Below are 22,463 nucleotides of genomic sequence, written 5' to 3'. Positions count from 1 at the left end.
CTTGTTATCCCTCTGCCATGCGTAATGAGGTGTTGTTGAAATTACATGAGGGACATCAAGGCATCGTGAAGTGCAAAGCCAGAGCCTGTCAGACCGTCTGGTGGCCGGGACTTAGCCAGCAGATAAATGACATGGTTTTAAGATGCAGGACGTGCATCTCAGAGAGAAGGAATCCTCCTGAGCCCCTCATCCCAACAGAATGTCCTGACCGACCATGGCAAAGAGTGGGCGCGGATTTATTTGAATTAAAAGGTCACACTTACCTCCTTGCTGTGGACTACTTATCCAGGTTTCTTGAGATCGCATTGTTGAAACATAGCAAATCCAACGAGGTCATCACCCACCTAAAATCTTTCTTCGCCGCCATGGTATCCCAGAGGTACTTGTGTCTGATAATGGACCTCAGTTTTCAGGGCAGTCTTTTGCGGCCTTTGCAACCGCTTATGGCTTCGAGCATGTCACTAGCAGCCCCAGGTTCCCGCAGAGTAACGGGGAGGCAGAACGTGCGGTGCAGACGGTGAAGAACCTGCTAAAAAAAAGTGCTGACCCGTACATGGCTCTTTTGGCGTACAGGACAACGCCACTGCAGAATGGTTATAGCCCTGCGGAACTTCTTATGGGACGACGGTTGCGGACCTCTCTTCCGATTCATCCTTCGCAGTTGGACCCTGTGCAGCCGGACTGGAGAAGGCTCATGGGGAAAGAGGGGGAGAAGAGGGTGTATAATGGCGAAAACTACAACAGACGCCATCGGGCGAGGCCGCTGGGGGATGTGTTGCCCGGTGACCAGGTGTGGGTGACAGATATGAAGACCCCAGGTACTGTAGAGCAAAAACATTACTCGCCGAGGTCATTCAAGGTGGATGTGCCCCAAGGGACTGTGCGGCGAAACCGTGTGCATTTGATTCCCCTATCTGAGCCTGACTGTGAATCAAACCCTGAGTGTCCGGAAAGTGTGCTAAGTAAGACCAATGAGGCCTTGCCATTTTGCAATGGCCCTCCCCCGGAATCCCGGGCACACAGTGATGTTGTGAGGACCAGATCAGGAAGAGTTATTAACAAGCCGGACCGTTTGGATCTGTGAAGATCAGTGTATAAATAACAATGTCATTTGGGGTTTATAGTAATCTGAATGTGGCTAAGTGAGCATTTGGTGTCAATGTACCAAGTTCGTAGTGAAGTGGGAGAAATTGAATAGATCTGGGTTTTGTGTTAAGTGAAAAGGGGCCTTATGGAAAAGGAGATGTGGTGTATTCAATGGACTGTGTTGTCTTGCCTTAGCTAGTGCTCTTTGGGGGCGGGGGAAAGTGCATGACGCAAGGGCGTGAGACAGGAAGTTGTTGTGTACTGTATGTATGCTGGCCGGTCATTAAAGTTTGGAGTTGGTACCAACTGCACACAGTTGTCCCGCGTCTTCTTTCTATGGTAAAAGAATACGACAGTTAGGGTTGCCATCTTTTTAAACGCCCAAAGTGGGACATTTGTTTTAGAAATGTCAAATTTTTCAGGGCAAAACATACCCACGGCCAGTAAAAGGACATAAATTCACTTTTTTGCCAGAATAAAAGATTATTCTTGTAGGATTTGAGTTGCTTATTCTGTTTCTTATAATGTTTAGGTGTTTCAGATACAAAAAATAACTGTTTTATGCAACTATTAGAGAAAATATAGGAAATATTTTTGTCGTAAAATCTCAGGACAGTTGCCATTTTTTTCATTTTTTTTGTCAGGACACAACTGCCCAAAGAGGGACTGTCCCTCGCAAAGTGGGACAGGTGGTAACCCTATGTGATAGTAAAACAAAACCTCTTCATCTTACGTTAGAAAAAAGTAGGTTAAACAATTTTAAAAAAGCTTATCAGTCAATAAGGACTAAATACAAAGAATGACAACAAGCGAAATGTTAAGAAATCAATAGATTAACAATAGCACATTGACATAATACTTACGGTAGGTAAAGACCGTTGCTATGGGTTATAATTCCCACGGTACATACGCCATTTTGCGCATGCGTAAACAAGTATCGGCCCTTGACCATCTTGGGCATATTTGCGGAATTGAAGTCATCATAGCTGAAGAATGGCTGCTGATTTGCAAGGGAAGTATCAGAAACTGGCACAGGAGTACTCTAAGGTATGTATTTCATTCATCCTTTAGAAATCAAACTTGTCAACTGGTGACATGTCAGTTTCATTGAATTACTTGCAGTTACCGATCTATGTATCAGCTGACTTCAGGTCCAAAAGTTCAAATTTAGAGCAAGTGGAAGAAAACATAGCCCGCGCCCTATTTGTGAATGGCATATTACTATGGATGATTTGATCTGACAATCGTTTGACTTCTGAATGCTTGACACTGTTCATAGCTGGAACTGCATTTGGCGAGTTGGATATCTGTTTACAGTAATTCAGTGTTTTAGAAGACATTAGTTATGTCTTGGGATGAGTAGTAGAGCTCCATCAGCACCTTTTTTGTATCACTTGGTGAGAAAGGTTTTTAGGTTTGCCTCACAACTAAATTGTGAGTATTTACCCCCTTCTCCCAGTATTTGAGTCGGTAATGCTATCTCACTTAAATTACTGGAGTTGTGAAAAAAATGTGATCAGCTGACATACACGGGGGTTGCAGAGCTGCTGCGCTCATTTCACTTATGTAAAGCTTTGCGGAATGATGTCTATTCTGAGGGGGTTCAGTAAATTGAATATACCACTTGCAGTGTGTAGTGGGGCGTTTGGATATTTAACTTTAATCTATAAGCAGTACAATACATTGGTTACTGTAACCTGTAGCACCAAACACGTGATTAGTAAAAGTTTGTGGTATGTTCTTGTGTAATTCGTGCTTGTTATCTCTAGTCCTTCACAGGAAATTGATTTGTATTTTAAAGGTATTTTCCTATTTCTTGTAAATAGGTAAGCTACAGGGAGAGCTGTCGTATGTTTATGTTGACAACTTTTTTTGTGCTTGTTGATAGAGCCCATCTCCAAAGTGCCAGCGGCTGCCTCTACTTGTATTTCTCAACTGTCCCTGATTTTTTTTTCCTCATTTTTTTTTGTTCTGACCCCATGGCATTTTTTGATTCTTCTGAATAATACAAGTAAAACGATATTCGCTGTCATATGGTACTTGAACCCAAGACATTCAGCATACCATGCTGATGTCACCTGCGTTAAGCCAACATAGAACGTCTGGACAGATGGGTTTTGAGTTGTATTATTTCTGCTAGGAAACCTCCAGCATGATGATTAAGATCAAATTTTAAATATCCACACCACAAATATAGAGCAAGCCCTCTGCTTAGGCACTACTTGTAGAACAGAAAGGATAATAACTCTCATTTGGGACTTGAGTCTTAGTCACAATGCTGTTGTACTAGCCCTAACCATACAATCATTCCTAACCCGAAACTCTGTTGTAGCTCTCATCCTAAAATTAAAATTCTGTTCCTAAACCCCTTTCCCTAATCCTACAACTCCATCATAAACCCTAACCTAGTGACAGTGATTTCAGTCTGTCAACGTATGTTGAAAACTCTGAATTTTCTTTGTAAAAAACCTTTGAGGTCTTTTGCATTGCTGGAGGTGCCTGGTAAGGTGCATACCAAAAGTAGCATCGTACTCTGTTACTGGCCTGATTAGTGAGGAGTACAGGGAGGTTATAACCTCTTTTGTTCTGGATGCAGTGCCCTTACTTATGAGGTGGGCAATGCAGAAAGCATTTCTAACCAAGAAGTAAGAAGCAAGGGTTTAGCGAATAGTACTGTTAATGTATGTGCAGATTGAGTTGGTGATAACATTTTACAAATTAGTTATGTGTCTGTATATGCTATGAATATGTATGACATTGCCTCTATAAATGCAGTGTATAGCACTGCTGTTTTAAGAATGTACACTATCCCATAATGCATTCAGCCTAGTTTGGCAGTTGCTAGTGTGTTCCTGATGAGTGAAGAAGGCAATTTCATTTTTTTGCCATGATGCCACTTTGTACTGTATTAGAGCTGTATTAAAGCTGTTGATTTATAATAAATGCTGTGCATTCTGAGGACCTTTGCTGGACTTGTTTATGAGGGTGACCCCTTTGGATTAATGGAGTGCAGCAGTTTGCTTATGCAAGTCCAGCCAGCTGGATGTACTTTTCAAGTTGATGTGAATGTCGGCAACTTAATGGATTCATTGTTGTACATAGTGCAGTGGAAGTAGTAGTAGTTGAATATAAGTGCTGACTATTCAGTTTATACCAAACTGTTAATTTAATAAGCTTGCTATTACCCAATTGCTTTACAGTTCCTTATACAGTACAGTTAAACCTAATTAGCTCTTTTCCAAACAGTGATTTAGCTGTGCCTTAGTTATGTGTTAATCATGCTACTCTAGGACAGCAGTAGGTGGATCAGTACATCCTCATTCAGTTGCTGTTTTGAAATTTTTAACGCATCTTTTGCCTTTTGGTTGCTTTTTGATTGTCAGTAGGTTTGGTATACATTGTGTATTTTAGCGGTATGGTATTGTTTAGTTGTTGTTTCTTTCAAGCAGTACAGTGTGAATTCTTTGTGATCCATCTTGGGACATTAGCTTTCCTTATTCAACGCATGCAGATTACTGCTTTCAGGGCATGTAACAGTGTGCCACATTGATGTTTATCATTTTATTTACTTGATTTCCAAACTTTAGCTTTTTCCTCATGTCTCCTGTGCATAATGAGCAGCTTCCAGTGTGGGTAACTCATTTAACAAGGAATAATAACTAATGGTAAAAAAAAAAAAAACATATATGGATGCTGTATATTAAATGTAAGGCAGTTTTAAATGGAGCTGTAATCCATTTTTAAGGTGAATTTGGGTATTTGTTTGGTAGGAGTACATTGAACCATTTTGTAACTTAAGGTTTGGTAGTTTTAATGATGGTTATAGAAAATAGACTAGACTTTGGTATCTGATAACATCCATCATAATGTCAGATCATAGGAAGTTACTAGGCTATTGGCCTGAGGCCCTTATAAGTCTTGCCAAGAGTTTAGACAAGTCAGCACCCAAGGCCCCTCTCCAGCAGGGACACAGGTGGAATCCCAGTGGTGTATTTTCTGTTTTCCATCCAGTTATCCAGGTTGCGCTTAAAAAGGGGTAATGAGGTACTCTGCTTGATGTGGAGAGGGAGTCAATTCCACAGATGGGGTAGTCTCTGGCACACAAATCTGTCCTGCCAACAACTCCTATTGATGTCACAGACCAAGCCGAGGTAACGCGTGCAGGTTACTCGAGTGGAGCTTGACTTGCGGATATGCACCAGTCCCAAAGATGCCACCTTGTCAGCTGCTGCATCATGGACATTCCTTTCACTGACTTGGATGTTTCTTGAACATTATTTTCCCTGTTACAGGATAGTTAACAACTGGGTGAATCTATATGTATGTTTATGTTCACTAGAGTTGTTATTGAAGGCAGTTGAGTTCTAGTTACTGTTTTTGTCTCTGAGTACATTGCTTGAGTGTTGCTTCCTAGGAATTTAGACCAGCTACTTGTCTACCAGTTATTCAATAGGCTTAAGTGGACTGTATAAAAAGGAAGCTTTTGTTGTTAATTTTCAAACTTGCCAGTTTTTGTTGTTTTTCAAAAGTCTTTATAATTGTGATTGTACTGAGTTTCCGTACTTATTTGTGGAATATGTGTGCCATGGAACAGGGAAGTAAATTGCATAACTTGTGTTCCTATGCTTCAGCAAAGTGTCAGAGCTGCAATATGAAGCTTGCAAATGCCTTCTGCTTGTAACAAGAATTCAAATTGGTTACTTTTTGCATGTAGCATTTAAATGAATTAGTTTACTTTGGTTATTCCAGCTTGATTCAGAGGAAGTTGTTAATATGAAAGTTTATAGAGGTCCTGGATTAGCTGTATATCTTCCACAGATAACAATGTTAGTAGAAACGTTTTCCCATATTTTGTTGGTTACATTCCAAGTAGTCTGGATGATGAGAAGGGGCTGTTTTGCCAAGCAGTATTTATATCAAAAATATTCCAAAAATTCAGGTGTGTGTGTGTGTTTGTTTATGTGATGTAGATATTTACAAAATTCCATTTTTTAATGTTTTACCTTCCCCCAACTTTTATTCTGTAATGAATATTTTTTAAGACCTCTTCATTATTCTGTTTACTTTTCACACACTGGCTTCCAGGTTCACTTTTTCACCTTGCACATCCAAACAACTTGCAATAATTTTGCCATTTTTATCAACCTCATTCTTGTGAACATTTTTTTACAATACATATATATATATATATAATCGCATTACATCCATGTCTAGTACAAATTGTTGCTGTTTAAAATACATCTGTTCACCATAGTCCAAAGCCTTTTGATTTATTCCATAGCAAATAAGCATATTCCTTCTGATTTCTTAACTGCAACATTCTAGCAAAATCCATTCTTAATTTTATTATATCTGTCTTGTGTGTTTTTTTTTTTTTTTTTTTTTTTTTTAAATAATGATCCTCTCTTTCCATCTCTTAACCTTTGCTATTTATGTACATGATACTTTTTGGGCATAATGGCTTTAACTTAACAACACACAGCAAAATGGTTAAGTGCAGCTATTTTCCAAACATTTTATTTTATAGCACATTTATAATTTTAACTATCTTTAAAATTCTTCCTTTTACTTTTGTCCATCATTTCCCCGGATCTCTGTTCTTGACATTTTGCATAACAATGAAGTCTTATGCTTTGGTTCACCATAAAATGCAAATCTAGTAAGCAAACAGAACAAAACAGTGGATTTATTAATTGCACCCTCTTTTCTTTTCATGATAGACCCCCTTTACACAGGGTTCAATTGTGATCCCCAGATAAAAACAAAGAATGCAAACATTTATTTTCATAGGCCAATAGGTAAACTATATACCCTGCCCAGTAATTAAACTGCATTAAGGGAGGTCCACTTTCTTTTTCCAAATGGCACCTTTTACATGATGAGTACATTTCCTCCATTTTCCTTGCTTTATCTTTTCTTAACTCCCATCCTTGAACCACACATTCTCTTCTTCCAAAACAAATACCCAATATGTCAGTTTCTCCTGTATCCCTTTATTTTCTTCTACATCTCCATAACCTTTGTTGCTATCTTTATTTAATTCTAAACCCACTATTTTCTATTTATCTTGAAGAAAAAATGACTTTCTTTATCCATTTTTAGTCTGTGATCATCATTGTATGATCTGTATGGATATAAATGTACAGTACAGTAAGCACAGTTCCACTTATATTTCACATCTCTCTCCCACTAATCTTGCATGTATTTGTATCATAACACCATTCGTTAATAAAGCAAATCTTTTCCCACTTATAACCACTTTTCCTCATGTTTGTTTCCCAAAATAACCATTTATTATTGGAACAATTGTCGCCCCTTTATATTTCTTCTAAAACTCAGTACCTACAAACAAAATTGTACATTCACAGTTGCTTTTGGTCTACATTGACCAGGTCTTTTTAATATCCAAACTTATTTTCATGTCATTCTCTCCCCTACCACATTGAATTCACCACTGGTTAGATTTCACAAGACTTGCCCTCAGTTTAAATGACTTACTCCAGTACATCCTGCCCTGATTTCAAAAGATGTGCTTTCTGTGTAAGTGACTTACTCCGGTGTATTAGAGTAAGTCTCTTACAGACTTGCACTGAGAACAAGTCTCTTGCAACTGGGTCCCAAGCCTCTTGCATATTTACTCCATGTATTTCATTTGATTTATTAATTATGTGAGTCTCCAACGGTTTGAAATTCCCTTTTCTCCATTTTTCTATGTATACTTTAAAATGTTATTCCTTTTTTCTTTTTACTGTTTACCTTTAGTACCACTTTTTCCTGCCCTTTTTGTGTTCATTTGTGATTTGCATAACCAGTACTTCTCATCCAGTTAGAGACCCCCTACACTCCTAAGTGCCTTGTCTGATTTGGCCAAATAATCTCCTTGGCATCCTATCCCCTTTTGTCCTCTGTTACATGGTTTACTGTCCACTGTTGCATAATTTGTTGCTGTCCCACTTTGGTACTATACATACCTATTATTATGTGTATTACTGAGCTATTTCCATAATTTTGCATTTAGTTCATACCCTTCCATTGTCATCCTTCAAGCTATTTATCACAAACTGTTCTCTCTTTACTTTCACCTAACAAAAGATTTGCTTACTTCCTGCCTCTCACTGTATAATGTTATCTCCGCAAAAATCTCATCACTTTTTTCCATATTTTTCCATTGTATTTATTACTTTCTCTACCGTTTAAGGTATATGTTAATTTCCTTCAATTTGCCATGGTCTTTTTGTGTCTACTTTCTACTTTGTATATGCAGTACTTTGTACAACTTTTTTCATTTTATCCACCACTTACCCCAAGTATTACAGTAAAAAAGTCTTTCGGCTTTTCCCAGTTAGGGGTCGCCACAGCTGAACTTCTGTCCGCTAATGATTGGCAGTGGATTTTTACGGTGCCGAGTTGCCAGCCTGACACTCAGCCTTCAAAGGAGGCACACCCATTTACGCATACACCCACCTGCATGTCTTTAATGTCACTTGACAACTGAGAGGACATGCAGAGTGCGCACAGCAGGCGCTCCAGCCGAGAGTCGAATGGGAGAACCTCTTGCTGTGAGGTGACAACGCTAACTGCTGCACCCAAGTATTACAGTAATTGCATTAAATCCATGAGCTCTTTCCATATAATCTCTGTCTCTTGCATAAGCCACTCATGAGTCACACTGTTTTATTCTTGTTGCCCAATACAGTTTTATTGTGATGTTCTTCAGACTTGCTATATGCTGCAGTTCCTTTGCCCAATGAAATTTTATTTTCTACACACTTGCTATATGTTGCAACATGACCAGATCAGAAAGTACTGCTTCAGCGTAAAAAAAAAAAAAAAAACTGTACAGGCCACTAATTAAAGTTTTTTTTTTATCTCCTGAAGAGGTCTTGCCTTACTTTTTTGTAAAAGAACTTTCTTTTCTTAAACATAAATTTCTAACATGCCTGTTGCCATTCCTTCTTGTCTGCTGAGTCTTTTATTTGTTTCTGTCTCAAATTAATGAAAGTCCTCATTCCTTTTAATAGATTCATATTTAGAAACTGAAGTACTGTATTTTCAATATCGTTAGCAGCTCTTTCCTGCCTATAGACATTGTAAATGCATACAAATTATTATTACCAGATCACATCTGCTGCCACACATCTTCCTAGACTCACAACAGTTGATTCTTAAAACTTAATGTTTTTCTCAGTCAAAACTATATTTATATTGGAACATTCATTTTCTTGTTGACCGCATACATATTTGTTGCAATAAATTCTTCAGCCATTCCAATATTTTAAAGGCCTAAAAATTAATCCATGTAGAAACCAGCACCCACCTCATAATAGCTTTAATACTATTCACATTCAAGAAGTGCATTGCCAAATCCCTCTCATTTTTCATTTCTTAATTTTTGTTTACTTTTGTTTTTATGGACACTTAATCATTTACTTTTGGAAAATAATTTTTAACATTTATACTTATCGTCTCCGTCGCTGTATATGTTAACAATGCTGTATATTTATTGTCACTGTAAACTCTGACTCCCTGTTTATTTCCTCCATGTGTTTTCTTTCCTCCCCTTGTGCATTTGTTAGTAACAGCTTTATTACTTATATTTTTCCCAAGCCACCATCATGGAGTAGAGAGAAAAAGCACTATATGCAGCACAGTTGACCTGGGTTTGATTAATAGCTTAGGCATCTGGAGAGCTGCCAGGGATGGATAGATGTGTGGATGGGTGTGCCCATCCCTGGGAGGAGTAGAGGGCAGTTACTGGGGTATTTTCATGCAGGATCCCTGTTGGAGGTTGGGGATGTGGAGGTGGCATGGTCTAAGCAGGGGAATGGTCTAAGCAGGGGAATGGGTAACATTTGCTGGGATGTTGAAGACGTGGGGTGATAGGCCAACATGTTCCTATTGCATGTCTGCCCCACAGACAATACAGTTAATATGCTGGAGGGGGAAACGAGGGTAGATCCAGGATGACCTAAGCTCCTCACCAGCCCCCAGTTGTATCATATAAAGAGTATTGGGGAGTTTAGGAGGGGTAAGTCAAAGTAAACTTTGTCATTCAAACCCACACACAGTGAGAGTTAAACTAAATTACATCTTTACTGGGTAAGTATCCTCAATAAAGAATGAGGATACTAGAGTGTACCCAGAGATGATCATCTGCATGGGGGATATTATAATTTTCCCATAATTTCAGATGATTACTCGCTCGCTCTTTCTCTGTCCCTTCTATACCTTTTAATTTTCTGTTCTGTATGTAGTTTCTCACCCCATTCCTCAAAATCTTTCTCAAACCAAAAATGTTGGTGACTTCCAAACTTTCTGCAAGATACTTTGCAATCAGTATTGTTAACATCTCGTTAACTCACATTGCTTTAGTTGTTGTTGTTGTTTGTCTTTTCGGCTTGTTTGTGGAGACACAGAGGGTCAAGGACAGTCAGGTATGTAATGGCATGGTAAGCCAGACAGAGATTCCCTCAAAAGTCTACAGACACTAAAGTTCTAGGAGCTTCCAGCCTGTATTGGTAGCTCAGGGACTTTAGGCCTATGATCATTTTGGTTGTGAACCTTTTGGAGTCTTCTTGTCATGCATGTGGAGTGGTTTTCATGGTTGGGGACTTATAGCTAGCGATGGTATAGTGGGGAATTTACCTCTGGCCAGTTAGACATGGAGTAGCAAGTAAGTCATCCTGCTTGACCAATCTAGAGGGGGGCGATTGTTTGTTTTTTATATAAATGGAAACACCTTTTCCTTTCATTTTTTTTCCTTTTTGGAGGGTGGTCTGAATGTGTGGTAGGCATTGTAGCCTTGCACTGCTGGGGTCCTTTCCGCAGCCTTGAACCATGTCTCTGTAACTGCGTGGATGCAAACATTCTCCAGGGCAAGGAGAGCTTCCAGGGAGTACAGTTTTGACTCCTAGCATCGAGCAGTAGTACCTTCAGCATTAAATTAGAAGAATTTGTTACATTGGTAGGTCTGTTGGTTGGAACTGCCTAAATAAAAGGCACTATGGGGGTGGCTAATTCCTTGGGCAGTATTTGAAAACCTGGCAGAGCCAGGTGCAGTTCACATCTGGTAAAGCAGCATGGTCTGTTGATTGTGTCATCCCAGGCTGATAAATACTGGATCCCCTTAGAATGACACCAATAGCTAAGCCAGTTATTGAGGTCAATCATTTTCTGTTTGTATTGTGGTGTAATTCTTGGTGAGGGTCGAATGCTGTTCAGTGCGTGGCTTATACCAGCCTATGACACGTATTCAGAGATGTCCGTCATGTCTGTTTTGATATAGTCCATGGGGGAACACTTTATAATTTCGAAATACTGAAATGTCGAATTTCAGTATCTCAAGACTATAAAGCCGAAATGTTGAAAATATAGTGAATTTGAAAATCTCGAATTCACGGTTATGGACTTACGCTATGTTGTTTCCAGGTTTGTGGTTTGATGGTGTGCGGTGTCGTGTGTGGTTCTAGGTGGTAAGTGAGTGTTTTGTAAAGGTTTTGAGTGGGAGGTAGAGTGTATGTGAGTGTGCTGATATGTTTGATGTGTGTGTGAGGGACTGGAGAATATGGGGTGTGACTTTGCTTTTGTTTCTTGTATGTGCGATCTTGAGTTAGTATATATAAGTAGGGGGGTGGGGGTGTAGGGGGGCTTGCCCCCCTGCTTGTGTGTGTATGAGTTGTGTATGTGTGTAGGTTTGTGTTTTTAAATTGTGATGTGGGTGTTTTGGTTCCAGGGAGGCTTGCCCACAGGGACTATGACTGAGTTATACTGGTACTTGTGATTGAGTGACCTGAATGCCTGTGTGATCTGGCGAATCCTGGCCCCTGACAGGCACCTAGCTGTAACCCTCTCTTTATCCAACCTGGTGAGGCGGGCATATGTGTGTCTCATGATGGAGTCACCTATGACCAAGATGTTTGAATGTATGGTGTTTCACCTCAGGGGCTTGCTTGTGGAGGTCTGCGATGTTTATATTTATGTGTAGTCATTGATGTTGACTTGGTTTTGTTTGCATGTCATTTCTGAGTGCAGCTTACAGGCGTCTTCTGAGGTTTCGGTAAGTTACTTGTGAGTACCTCTGCATATGTGGGTTTATGTGTTAAGACCTTATTAGTGAGGTGAAATGATGCAAGTTTGCTGACATCCTGTTTGTCATTTGATTTGTCAGCATGTGAGAGTCGTGTCTCAATTTTTATAGTGCAAGTATGTCTCATATACTGTGTGTGTGTGTTTTGTTTCAGGATGAAGTGGTTGTCAGTATACATGAAACAATTGCTGCATTACTTCAGCCAGGCTGGCCACAGAGATAGCAGGAAAGTGCTTATCCATGGTTTCAGTTTTTTTACTATGGGTTTAACCAGGGAGAAGAGTGGGGAGATGCAACTGGACTGGGATAATAGCACATGGATGAAGAATGAGTGCTATACTTGGTGTGAACTGCAGCTATCCAACAAGATGATGCTGCTCTTTGCGCAACTCAGATGCTTCAAGAGCAGCAGGAATACTGGTTTACAGAGATAGTTATTCTAAGTGAAATTTTGACTTGAAAGCATTTGCATCTGTACAGGGCACTGCTAACTGTCTCTGTGTGGAACACAGCCTAGCGCAAACACTGGGCTTAGAGTCAGAAAAACAAGTTTTACAACAGCAAGGCCTACAGACCAATCAGGAAAACACACCGTAAGCTTTCAACCAGCAGCCTCCAACTCGGATAGGTTTGCTACAGCACACTTCTGCCATCAGAGTGCAGTCAGAAAACCATGTTAAAGCTAAAATGCTGGTTTTAGAGCTCAAGTGCAAAGAAAACGCACAATTGAGATAGCTCTGTAAAAGTAGCAGACACGATATAAATAAGTACTATAGCAGCAGTGGAAATAGTTCAGAGTTGAAACTCCTCCTAAAGTGTGAAGGATATACCAATTAATACAGGATTCTTTTGAAATGTAGTGAAAATAATCCGCAGAAGTGCTAATACTTTCTGCATTGCTTTTGATATTACCCTGTAGGGAGTTGAGTCTGCTAAATAATTTAAGGAGTTTATTTTTGGTAGTGGAACACCAGAATGGTTAGTTTGATACTTGGTTCTGGTAGGTACTGTTAGCTCCTATGCATTTTTCTAAGTGGGTGTATAATTCCTTAGTGAAGTTTGCTGCTGAGTACAGCGGAGGTGCATTAAATTTGGTTATTTTGTCAGAATAGGTTGAAGATGGCATGTTTGTAGTCCTATAACATCATTGGGGTTTGCTGTAGAAGCTTTTGAGAGTTTTAAAGGAGAAGGTCACACGTTTATGGTCAGACTTCATTGGGGAAGAAGATACCAGAGGAGCAGTGCAAAATACACCCATATTTGGAGAAACTGAGTCAAGAACGGTAAGCTGTATCATCCCTGTTGGTTTATTTTCCAACTGCTCAAAGGAATCCTATTTGGACACATCCTACATTGGAGAGAGAGATGTCCTATTGAATGGCAGATAGGTGACTAACAGGAAGATCATTTAGACAAGTGAGGAATCTTACATGGTCATCAGGAGATGAAGGTGTTCTGAAACAAGCTATTGATTGATACATAGAGTAGTCTGTAGCTTAAGTTCAGTTTTAGGAGTGTCTTAAAGACCTGCCTGGAGGAACTTGTGTTCCTTTACACATATGGAGACTCCACTGCGGTTGTATTTTGGTTTGAAAATATGAACAGCACAAAACCTGGTTTAAAGGGAGTGCTTTCTTTATATTTAAACCAAGTTTCAGTAACTATACAAATATGGATGTTTTCCAAATCCACGAGTACATCAAGATCAGGCAATTTATTGTTTAGACTGGTATTGAGGAGAGCCACCTTTTAATGGAATCCACTTTTAGGACTGTTAAGTTGGAATGCCCATTAACTGGACTCTGCCTAAAAAAGGCAGTAAGGGACAGTGAAGACCTTCTCCATTATGCAGAAGCCTTGAAATAGAGGTGCAAGTTATGTTTAGCAAAGCAAACCAGACTGACAGGCATCTTGCCCCATGCTAACATGTAACAGCATTCCTTGGAATAACACTTACTAGTTAACCAGATATTGAAGGTAGTTTTGTATCAAGACATCATTCGCAATGAAGGATGACTCCACTCAGGAGCAGGGGTGTAGCCAGAGATTTACATTTTGTACTCTAACCTAATGTTGCTGCCCCCACTACCCACTTGTCATTTTAAAAATGTACTCCGCCCTCAACATGCTTCCCCCAGATACATGGGAAGAAGTACGTTATTTTCAACTGTTACAATTTATTTCCATAAAAAGCTACTTTTAGAGGTGTATTCCTTTTGCACAAGAATTCTTTGTGAATATTCATTAACACAGTTCTAAATATTCTGTGTTTTTTGAGTGTTGACATTTGCAAGAGATGCTCAGAAAAAAAATTACTCATTTCAGTACACTGAGTATGCCTAGCTACACCCTTGCTCAGGAGTGTCTTGACTGCATTTGTAACATGCACGGAAAGTTTTGGTTTGTCCCATGCACCACTACCACATCATAGTTTGGGTCCTTAAGGCCCTTGTGATGGTAGAGATTCCAGCGGCTGACAGAGAACTCATTTTAACCCTGTCCTTGTCTAGCCTTGTGAGGGACAAATCAGTGTGCCTGAGAATACAGTCACCAATAGCTAAAACATTTCTGGTGGTGGCTGTTGTTGCCCAAATGTTATAAATTTGGGTTGTTTTGATCAGGGTGATTCTCAGTCATAGTTATGCATGAGATAGACAAGTGGCCTTATTTTTGCTGTGACTTAATCATTCCTAAGACCTCAAATAAATGAGATTAAGGGGAGAGGCTCTGCAAAACTTATACTTTTTGTGTTTACTGGTGACAGCCAATAAAAGAGGAGAGAGAGCAGGACTTATTTTGACAAATCATCTTAAAGGGTGGACAACAAGCAATCCATTAGGTTTCAGAATACAACAAGAACAGGATGGGAGGGTGAGAAAAATCTTATTTTCTTAGTTCTGTTGCTAATTCTCCTGGAACTGATTTTAAGCAGTCACAACCCCTGAACTAGCCTGCTTTTCACAAGAAAGAAATTAAGGTTTAATATCAACAGTTAGACCACTTAAATGTTAAAATGTAATGCAGCTATTTTACTGGAATTACTAATATAATAGGTTCCTGTCAATTACAACACTTTTTCATGGATTTACTTGTCTCCTAAACACATTGTTAAAGACTTGATTGGTGATGATGTATTTTGAGCAAGCCATATGATCTTGATCCTGCTGAAGCAGATGGAGCTAATAGGTGCGGGAAGTAGTAGTTGTAGAACAAGATTAGTGTATGGAGGCATAAGTCCTGGATGTCCTGCAGTTAGAGCATGCTTGTCAAAGATGCATTGTTGTAGTGAGAACTTTACATGGCTAGTTTACTGGTAAGGTGCTAAAGGGTTGGCTGCTGTATTACTTTTATAGGTAACAGAGGTGAAAGGTCTAGAAGAAAAATACACACTTTTATGGATGACTTGTATGTGGCAAGGTTGATGTACAAGATGGGAAGAAGCAAAAGCTTTGGAGAGCTGATGAGTTTGGAATAAATAACTGTTAAGGCAACTTCAAGTTTTGTACAAAAATGCACAGAATAATGTATGGAAACAATTATTCAAGAGGCAAACATAATGCAGTAGTGCTAATTAGGGAGAAAAGAATTGGGGCTTTAACAGTATCCCATGACCCAAGTCATGATGGCAGGTTTTGGGAGACCAGTAACAAGGGTAAGGGATCAGGGAGCATAAGAGGTGGAGAATGTCACCAGGAGTAATCGAGAAGTTGCATAGGTGGGCAGTCAGCTCAAGTGACTACTGGAAGAAGTGTGTACACCCCTGAAGATTCCATGTTTGCAAGGATATGCTGTGGATATGTCCAGATGAAAAAACGTACAGGCCATCAACCCTGACATGTTGGTTTTATCATCACAAACTGCTTTTCATTCCCTTTAATACAATCCAAACTGCCACACATAAAGAAGTGTGTGTGTGTGTGTGTCTCTGTCTCTTGTCTGTAGTCCTTGTAATCTCAATTTCCTTTTAAGTACCTGCTGCATCATCTGCTGGCCTGAAGAGTCATCCTAGAAAATGCTGTGGATGCGGATGGTGGCAATGCTACATCGGAAATCAAAGCTTTAACAAACCCAACTAGGGCACTGATTAGGCCACTGGTTTCAAACTGAAGTAATATCAATAGACGAAGACTGTATGCAAATAATATTAAGCTGTCTGTTGTCTATGATTGCTGATTAACCAAAGCAAACCCTTTAGAAGCTGTTATCAACCAGATGTTTATAACTGATAAGAAATGTTTAGTAACTTCCAGCTAATAAAATTGAGATGAGAGGAGTCCTCTGAAAGATGTACTAACACTTTGCACAGATAGTCATAGAAAGCAAAAATTTATAAGAGTTCTGCCATTTGTAAGTCATGGAGAGAGAGAAGGAAGTAGTGACCTTGCTGTGCAATGTATTGAGGACATGGGTAGTTCTGTTGGATGAATATAGATTTTGAAGTATAACTAGTTAGGTGATGATGCAGAGACATGAGCACTGCATGGAGGTTGGTGGTGTTTTTTGTCTCCATTTTTTTAAGTGAAGTTCGACTTTAAATGGTGTGATATCCATGACAGAAGCTGAAGGTATAATAATGAGAGAATAAAGTTGATTTCTATTTTCCCCAATAAAAAGGAAGAGGGTGTGAAGTCTTAAGTAAATTATAAAAATGTGATGTACAGGAAAAAAGCACAATTTGCAGGCAAATAACATAAGAAAATATACATATTTCTCATTTAGTACATTGGAACTGTTCTCCAATTATCTTTGCAACTGGAAAGCTCTATTTAGTTGTAATTGTCCTCTCATTTGTTAGGCAGGTAAGAGAACATACTGGGTAGGACACTTGTCCTTCGTGTGATGCCAGAATGAATATTTGAAAGCCTGTGAAATTAGTGTGGGCATTGCACAAGATGATGAAGGGAATTATCATGGAACTTTTATTTTCAAAGACTTGGGAAACCTTGTCCCAACCCATTGTGCTTTTGTACATGCACCCTGTTGAGAGAGTGATCCCTACCCCCACCTCTAAATGAATTTATATCTGTCTATACAACATGCAAAGAAATATCCAGTCACAAATGGTCAGAATACAGCTGAAATGCGTTTAATTTATAAAAACTTTCACTTGTAGAAATATACAATAAAAACAAAGTGCATTCGTTCCCACAAATTTATATTAAGAACTTCACCAGACAACCCACAGCCCCATTCTTTTCATAATTTATAGTAAAATGTTCTACCACATACTAATTAATTCACAAAAGACACATCCCCTTAAAGGAACCCGAACTCTCCAAGCAAGTCATTTACTTCAATTAAAAATCATCTCCTCTGTGCTTTTAATTTCAATGCACTCCTAACTGACACAATCTCATTCAAGCCCGACCAGTATCTTGCATTCAGATGAATCTGCCAGGCAAGCTCCCGTTTCTTTAATAATAATGGCCAAGCTCCCCCTCTTTCATTCAACTCCATGGCTTCCATAATCACAAACTTAAATGAATGCCCTGGGTATTCACCACTATGCTTAACAAGTGCATTAGTTTCTATTTTTTATTTCTATGATCCCTCATATCCTCACCTATCCTGCTCCATTTTCCCTGTACAATAATAGTCACACTGACAGCATAGGGCTCAGTACACCACCCTTTGGGTGTCACAGGAGAACTTGCCATACATTTTAAATTTCTGTCCATTTAGTTTTACCTCACTAGTTTCCAAAATGTATTGGCTATTTCTTTACATGTTGTTTGGTTGGTGCTCTGGTTATATCTGTCTATCCAGCTTACTGTCATCTGGCGAAAGAGTTCAATGCTTATGCACCATGACATAATTAAAATAAACTCAGATTTGAAGATAAATAGAAGCACAATATTTGGGTCCACAGTTGGCTGCATTCTCTCTTGTTGGCAAGGGATGGTGAGATGGTACCTCCCTTTTGGCATCTTTTTCAGAGGTGTCAAAAACTGAATCTAGCATTTGTCTTGCCAAATATTCAAATTACTTAAAACTTGGAAACATTGCCTTCCCTCTACGGAGACCAGCTTCCTTCAAACAGCACTTAAGATTGAACACAAGTGGTGCAGTAGAAATGACCTTGCCTTCCGTGCCTGACACTTTGTGAAAATAATGTTCTAAAAAATGCATTATACAGTAGTCACAGCCAACAGCTAAAAGTTGACAAAGTAGTAATGACTCTGGAATTTTTAGCCTTTCATTTGATACTAATGTAGTTGCTGCCTTCTTTTCAGAAATTGAGAGCTGTACCAGAGAAGTAATGCTTCCCCCTTATGCAGCTCTTATCAGACCACTTTATAGCATAATACACACTCTCTCTACTGTAACCAGCTTAAATTCCATGTAGTGCAGTTGGAAGAGGTATAAGGTTTACTGCCATGGAGAATCAAAGGGCATCTGGGTTTGCTATATACTGGAACAATGTTTTCTTATTTGCATGTTACTTCTTCCTTAGGGGAGACCTGTGCCTGATGTGTAGAGCAATATGCTATCTCTTCTTTGTATCTTATTGCATTTTTGGAGCAGACTTGAGCCCGATGTACAAGAGTATTCATTTGCTACCTTAAATGCTTTGCTTAGAATGTCTCCTCCTCATCACTTGGTGGTTGGCTAAAATTAAAATCAGTCTATACCATGAAATGCTTAGACTTCATATCCCAGACATTCATGTCTAAGGAAATTAACTTCCTTTCTCAATTAAACTCCATTCATCCAGTCATACCTTCTTGAAGGAATTTGACTGCATGGCCACCCACAAATCCCAACATAGGATGCAGGGCATTACGTTCCTTTGTAGCTGGGAGAACTTGAACAACTTCTCCAATTGTATGATAAGATGCAGGAGTATAGATAGCTTTATATTTGAAACTTTCCCTTTGTCTAACTCCTTCCTTTTACCTATAATGTTCCATGCTCATCATTGCTGACTAAAACTTAATTTGCAGACTAGGAACCTCTCCGAAATACCACTAAGCTATACAATTTGTTTGTGAGGGAAAAAAACAATTCTAGACTTGCAGTTTCTGCACATTGGTATGTCAGTCATTTGCAATCTGCATATTTTTTATCAGGTCAAATCATTCCTTTTCTTGTAACTTTTTGATGAAAAGTAGATTCTGCCTTCCCTTAGGCCAGTGCCTTCCACCTTACCTTTTTGTTCAGCTTCTCTTAAAATTTGACTTTTCTTTGTCACTGTCTCTATCTACTATTGCTGCATTTTATTGTGCAACCAAATTATTTTTTTGTGTTTTCTCCAGGCACTTTTGTTTTGAGTTGTGTGTTTTGCAGTTAACTTGTACTTGTTACTGCTAACTGTTAAATTATTTAAACTGGCAAAGTGGCCAAACTCGCAACATACTACTGTATCCGTTATACTTTATTGCAGTAGACATATATTGCCAAGCAGTTATAATATCTGAGTTACGTTAATTCTGTTATAACATAACTAGAAAAAAGTCTTTGCTTTTCACAAACTGTGTCTTGCCTAGGATCAATGTACACTTGATCAAAACGGCCCTCCAGAAGAGCAAACAGTGTCCAGCTTGTATACACTTTTAGAAAGCAGCAAGCGTTGTTTTTTAGTGTTTTTGTGGTTTACATGACTGATTTTTTTTTGTTCTATGTTATCTTCGCATCGGTTGAAGTGTCTGTATTTTCTTTCTTTCATTTCTTCACCTGGAGACGCGCAAAAAATGCTTATTATTTCCTTTTAAAATATCAAATGTCTCAACAGTTTCCTTCTTTGTATGCTCCAATTTGTCATCACACATAACAGGATGCCAATTTACCGTGACAGTTTAAGCCCGCAGCCACGTTTTCATAAGCTAAACTAGATATGTTTTCTTTTTTTCCGTGAACCATCTATACACCACATATATTCACAGATAAGCTAAACTAAGCATGTTTTATATTTTTTTACAAAATTGTTCTAACAGGTGTCTGACACATAGCTGCTGTGCTAAGCACATACTTTCCACATCTATTTTTGACTTTGCAGTTCAAGCCTTGCATGTTACATTTCTTAACTTTTGAAAAAGAGCATTTTCTTTTTACATTATTTCAAACCTTGTATTGAAGCAAACTTTTCTTTTGCATTATAGCAAACATTTCTTATCTCAAACTTTGCATCAAAAGCAAACTTTTTTTTTACATTATTGCTTGGGGGAAAATATTTTACTTTATATAATACCTATCCATTCCCCATTTTTTTTTAATTAAGCCAAAAAAATGCAATCTACAGAAAAAATGCGGTCCTCTGTACTTAATACAATTTCTACATTGTTGATGACAGTTACTTGATTAATAGTTTTATTAATGCAGATTTTAACATGCATAGAAATTGTAGATAAAAAGATAATGACAATGAAGGCAATCAATGCTGTGATTATAGTACCCCATCAACCTGAAAACAGTCCGCTTAACCAATCGGACTACTCTGTATTCCATGTTTTCCTGGATTTCAAGGAATCCTCAGCAGTTCTTTCCAAATGTTGCCACACAGATTCTGATTTATCAGGAATAAATGTACAGCATTCTGCTCCCACCAGAGACCATACCCCTCCCTGGCTAGCAAGCAAGTATTCTAAAGCCATTCTGTTCTGGAGACCATTGTCCCCATTGCTACCATCTCCTCTGTCATATCTGAGATAGCTCCATAAGTTGCATATGCTAATACTTCCATCAGCTTTGCAACTTTCCATAATTCCCATATTGCCTTACCAGCACCATACCAGGGAAAGATCCCAGCTCCTGAAATAACACCATCTCCTATGTCCAACTGTTTTATCCCAGCTCCTGAAATAACACCATCTCCTATGTCCAACTGTTTTGCTCCTGATGTCCAACTGTTTTAAGTCTTGGAAAAACTATCATGAACCTCCCTCTTTTTCCTGTCATTTCTTAACATGTTCTCCAGTAATGTGTGAGTAATTCTCATCATTGGAACTGCATACCCTATATAACAGGATCCCCGCCATACTATTGGTAGCCATTTGTAAGCATTCTTTCCACGCATGAAAAAGAACCCTTCTGTCAGAATTGTAACATTCTCTTGGTCCATTGAATTAGTCATGGCATCACTCTTGGAATATTTCATCCCTTCTTTAAAATAAGTATTATGTGTTAACTCCCATACTCTTTATTTTATTGACCCCTCCATGATACTTAAACTTTTCACATGACCAGAGCTGGTGTAAAGTGACGGAATAGTTACAATTGCTAATACCAACCCTGATTGTCCCTCTCTTTTGAAAATAGAGTATTCCTCTTTCTGTTTCCATCGTGTAAATGTTCTTTTATGGTTGATTGTTTTATGACTCTATTACTCTTTAAACATAAATCCCATATCTGTAACCTCTCCAGGGACTGCATGTAATGGCATTTTCCCTCTGTAAGGAATGTGGCTGCAAACCCAACAATTTGACTTGTGTGCCTTTGCAAACAAATTTTCATGGCAAAAAAATGTACTGAAATCAGGTATCCAATCATGATGCCCCTGTTCTCGCAATCTGTTGTATCTGAGTATCTCTCCCCATTGCATATATTTTTTTCTTTGCAACTTTTTATTTTCATTTTCTTTTGTATTTGCATCTCTTTTTTTGGATTGCCTTGTCCTGTCAATACATCTTTTGTATTTGCATCTCTTTTTTTGGATTGCCTTGTCCTGTCAATACATCTTTTTTATAAACAGTGTATACAATATCATCAGAATGTATATGATTAGTAGCATGCACCCCCAAAGCTTGCATTTCCATGTGTCGGGTCTAGTCTCCTCCGTTTTTCCTGGCTTCCTTCCAAATGGGAATATCAGCATCTAGAAACAAATTTAAACAGACTGTTACTTTCCTAACCAACATGGTGTGTTGCTTTTGCTTGGATGTCCCCTGTTTTCTAGGATTAATCTTTTCCTTGTTTACTTTTTGCACTCTGTATACTTTTTGCACTCTGTATACTAATGGCCCTATCTGTTCTGTCACATCCTAAGGACCCTGCCAGTTTCTATCTCATGGTCCCCCTTTCTGGAAGTTTTCTGTAAGCATCTCACCTCCGCACTGTAGTTTCATTTCCTCAGGAAGCACTGGCATTTCCTTCCACAGACTGTGACTGTTCTCTGGTTATAGTGTGACACACCCTCTGTATATCTTTCAACCATTTTTGGTGTTCTACTGCTGTCCGTAATGGTCTGTTATCCACCGTTTCTGGGTCACAAGGAAGTATGAGGGGCATTTTCCTCCCTATCATCACCTCAAAAGGGGAAATTCCTGTTTTACTCTTAGATGTAGCCCTAATGCCT

General features: G+C 38.9%; 2 protein-coding genes across 5 annotated transcripts in view; one reads left to right on the top strand and one right to left on the bottom strand.

The window, feature by feature from the left end:
* Window positions 1-2,047, bottom strand: part of BBS10 (Bardet-Biedl syndrome 10) — a 196,268-nt gene extending 194,221 nt beyond the window's left edge. The window contains exon 1 of one of the 2 annotated variants that reach the window (XM_044055364.1): window positions 1,950-2,047. In XM_044055364.1, the coding sequence (XP_043911299.1) occupies window positions 1,950-2,047 (98 nt within the window). The remainder of the gene's footprint in view (window positions 1-1,949) is intronic. The other variant, XM_044055370.1, reaches the window with a different exon arrangement.
* The window catches only part of PPP1R21 (protein phosphatase 1 regulatory subunit 21), a 1,169,673-nt gene continuing 1,149,241 nt past the window's right edge, over window positions 2,032-22,463 (top strand). For 2 of the 3 annotated variants that reach the window (XM_044055342.1, XM_044055334.1), the window contains exon 1: window positions 2,032-2,133. In XM_044055342.1, the coding sequence (XP_043911277.1) occupies window positions 2,080-2,133 (54 nt within the window). In that variant the 5' untranslated portion in view covers window positions 2,032-2,079. Of the gene's footprint in view, window positions 2,134-2,298; window positions 2,521-22,463 lie in introns of those variants that run through there. The other variant, XM_044055351.1, reaches the window with a different exon arrangement.

The sequence above is a fragment of the Protopterus annectens genome, chromosome 1.part2 (assembly GCF_019279795.1).
Source record: "Protopterus annectens isolate FY-2018-M chromosome 1.part2, PAN1.0, whole genome shotgun sequence".
Lineage (NCBI taxonomy): Eukaryota > Metazoa > Chordata > Ceratodontiformes > Protopteridae > Protopterus > Protopterus annectens.
The sequence above is the reverse complement of the archived record's forward strand: the minus strand, read 5'-3'. Positions and strand labels throughout refer to the sequence as shown.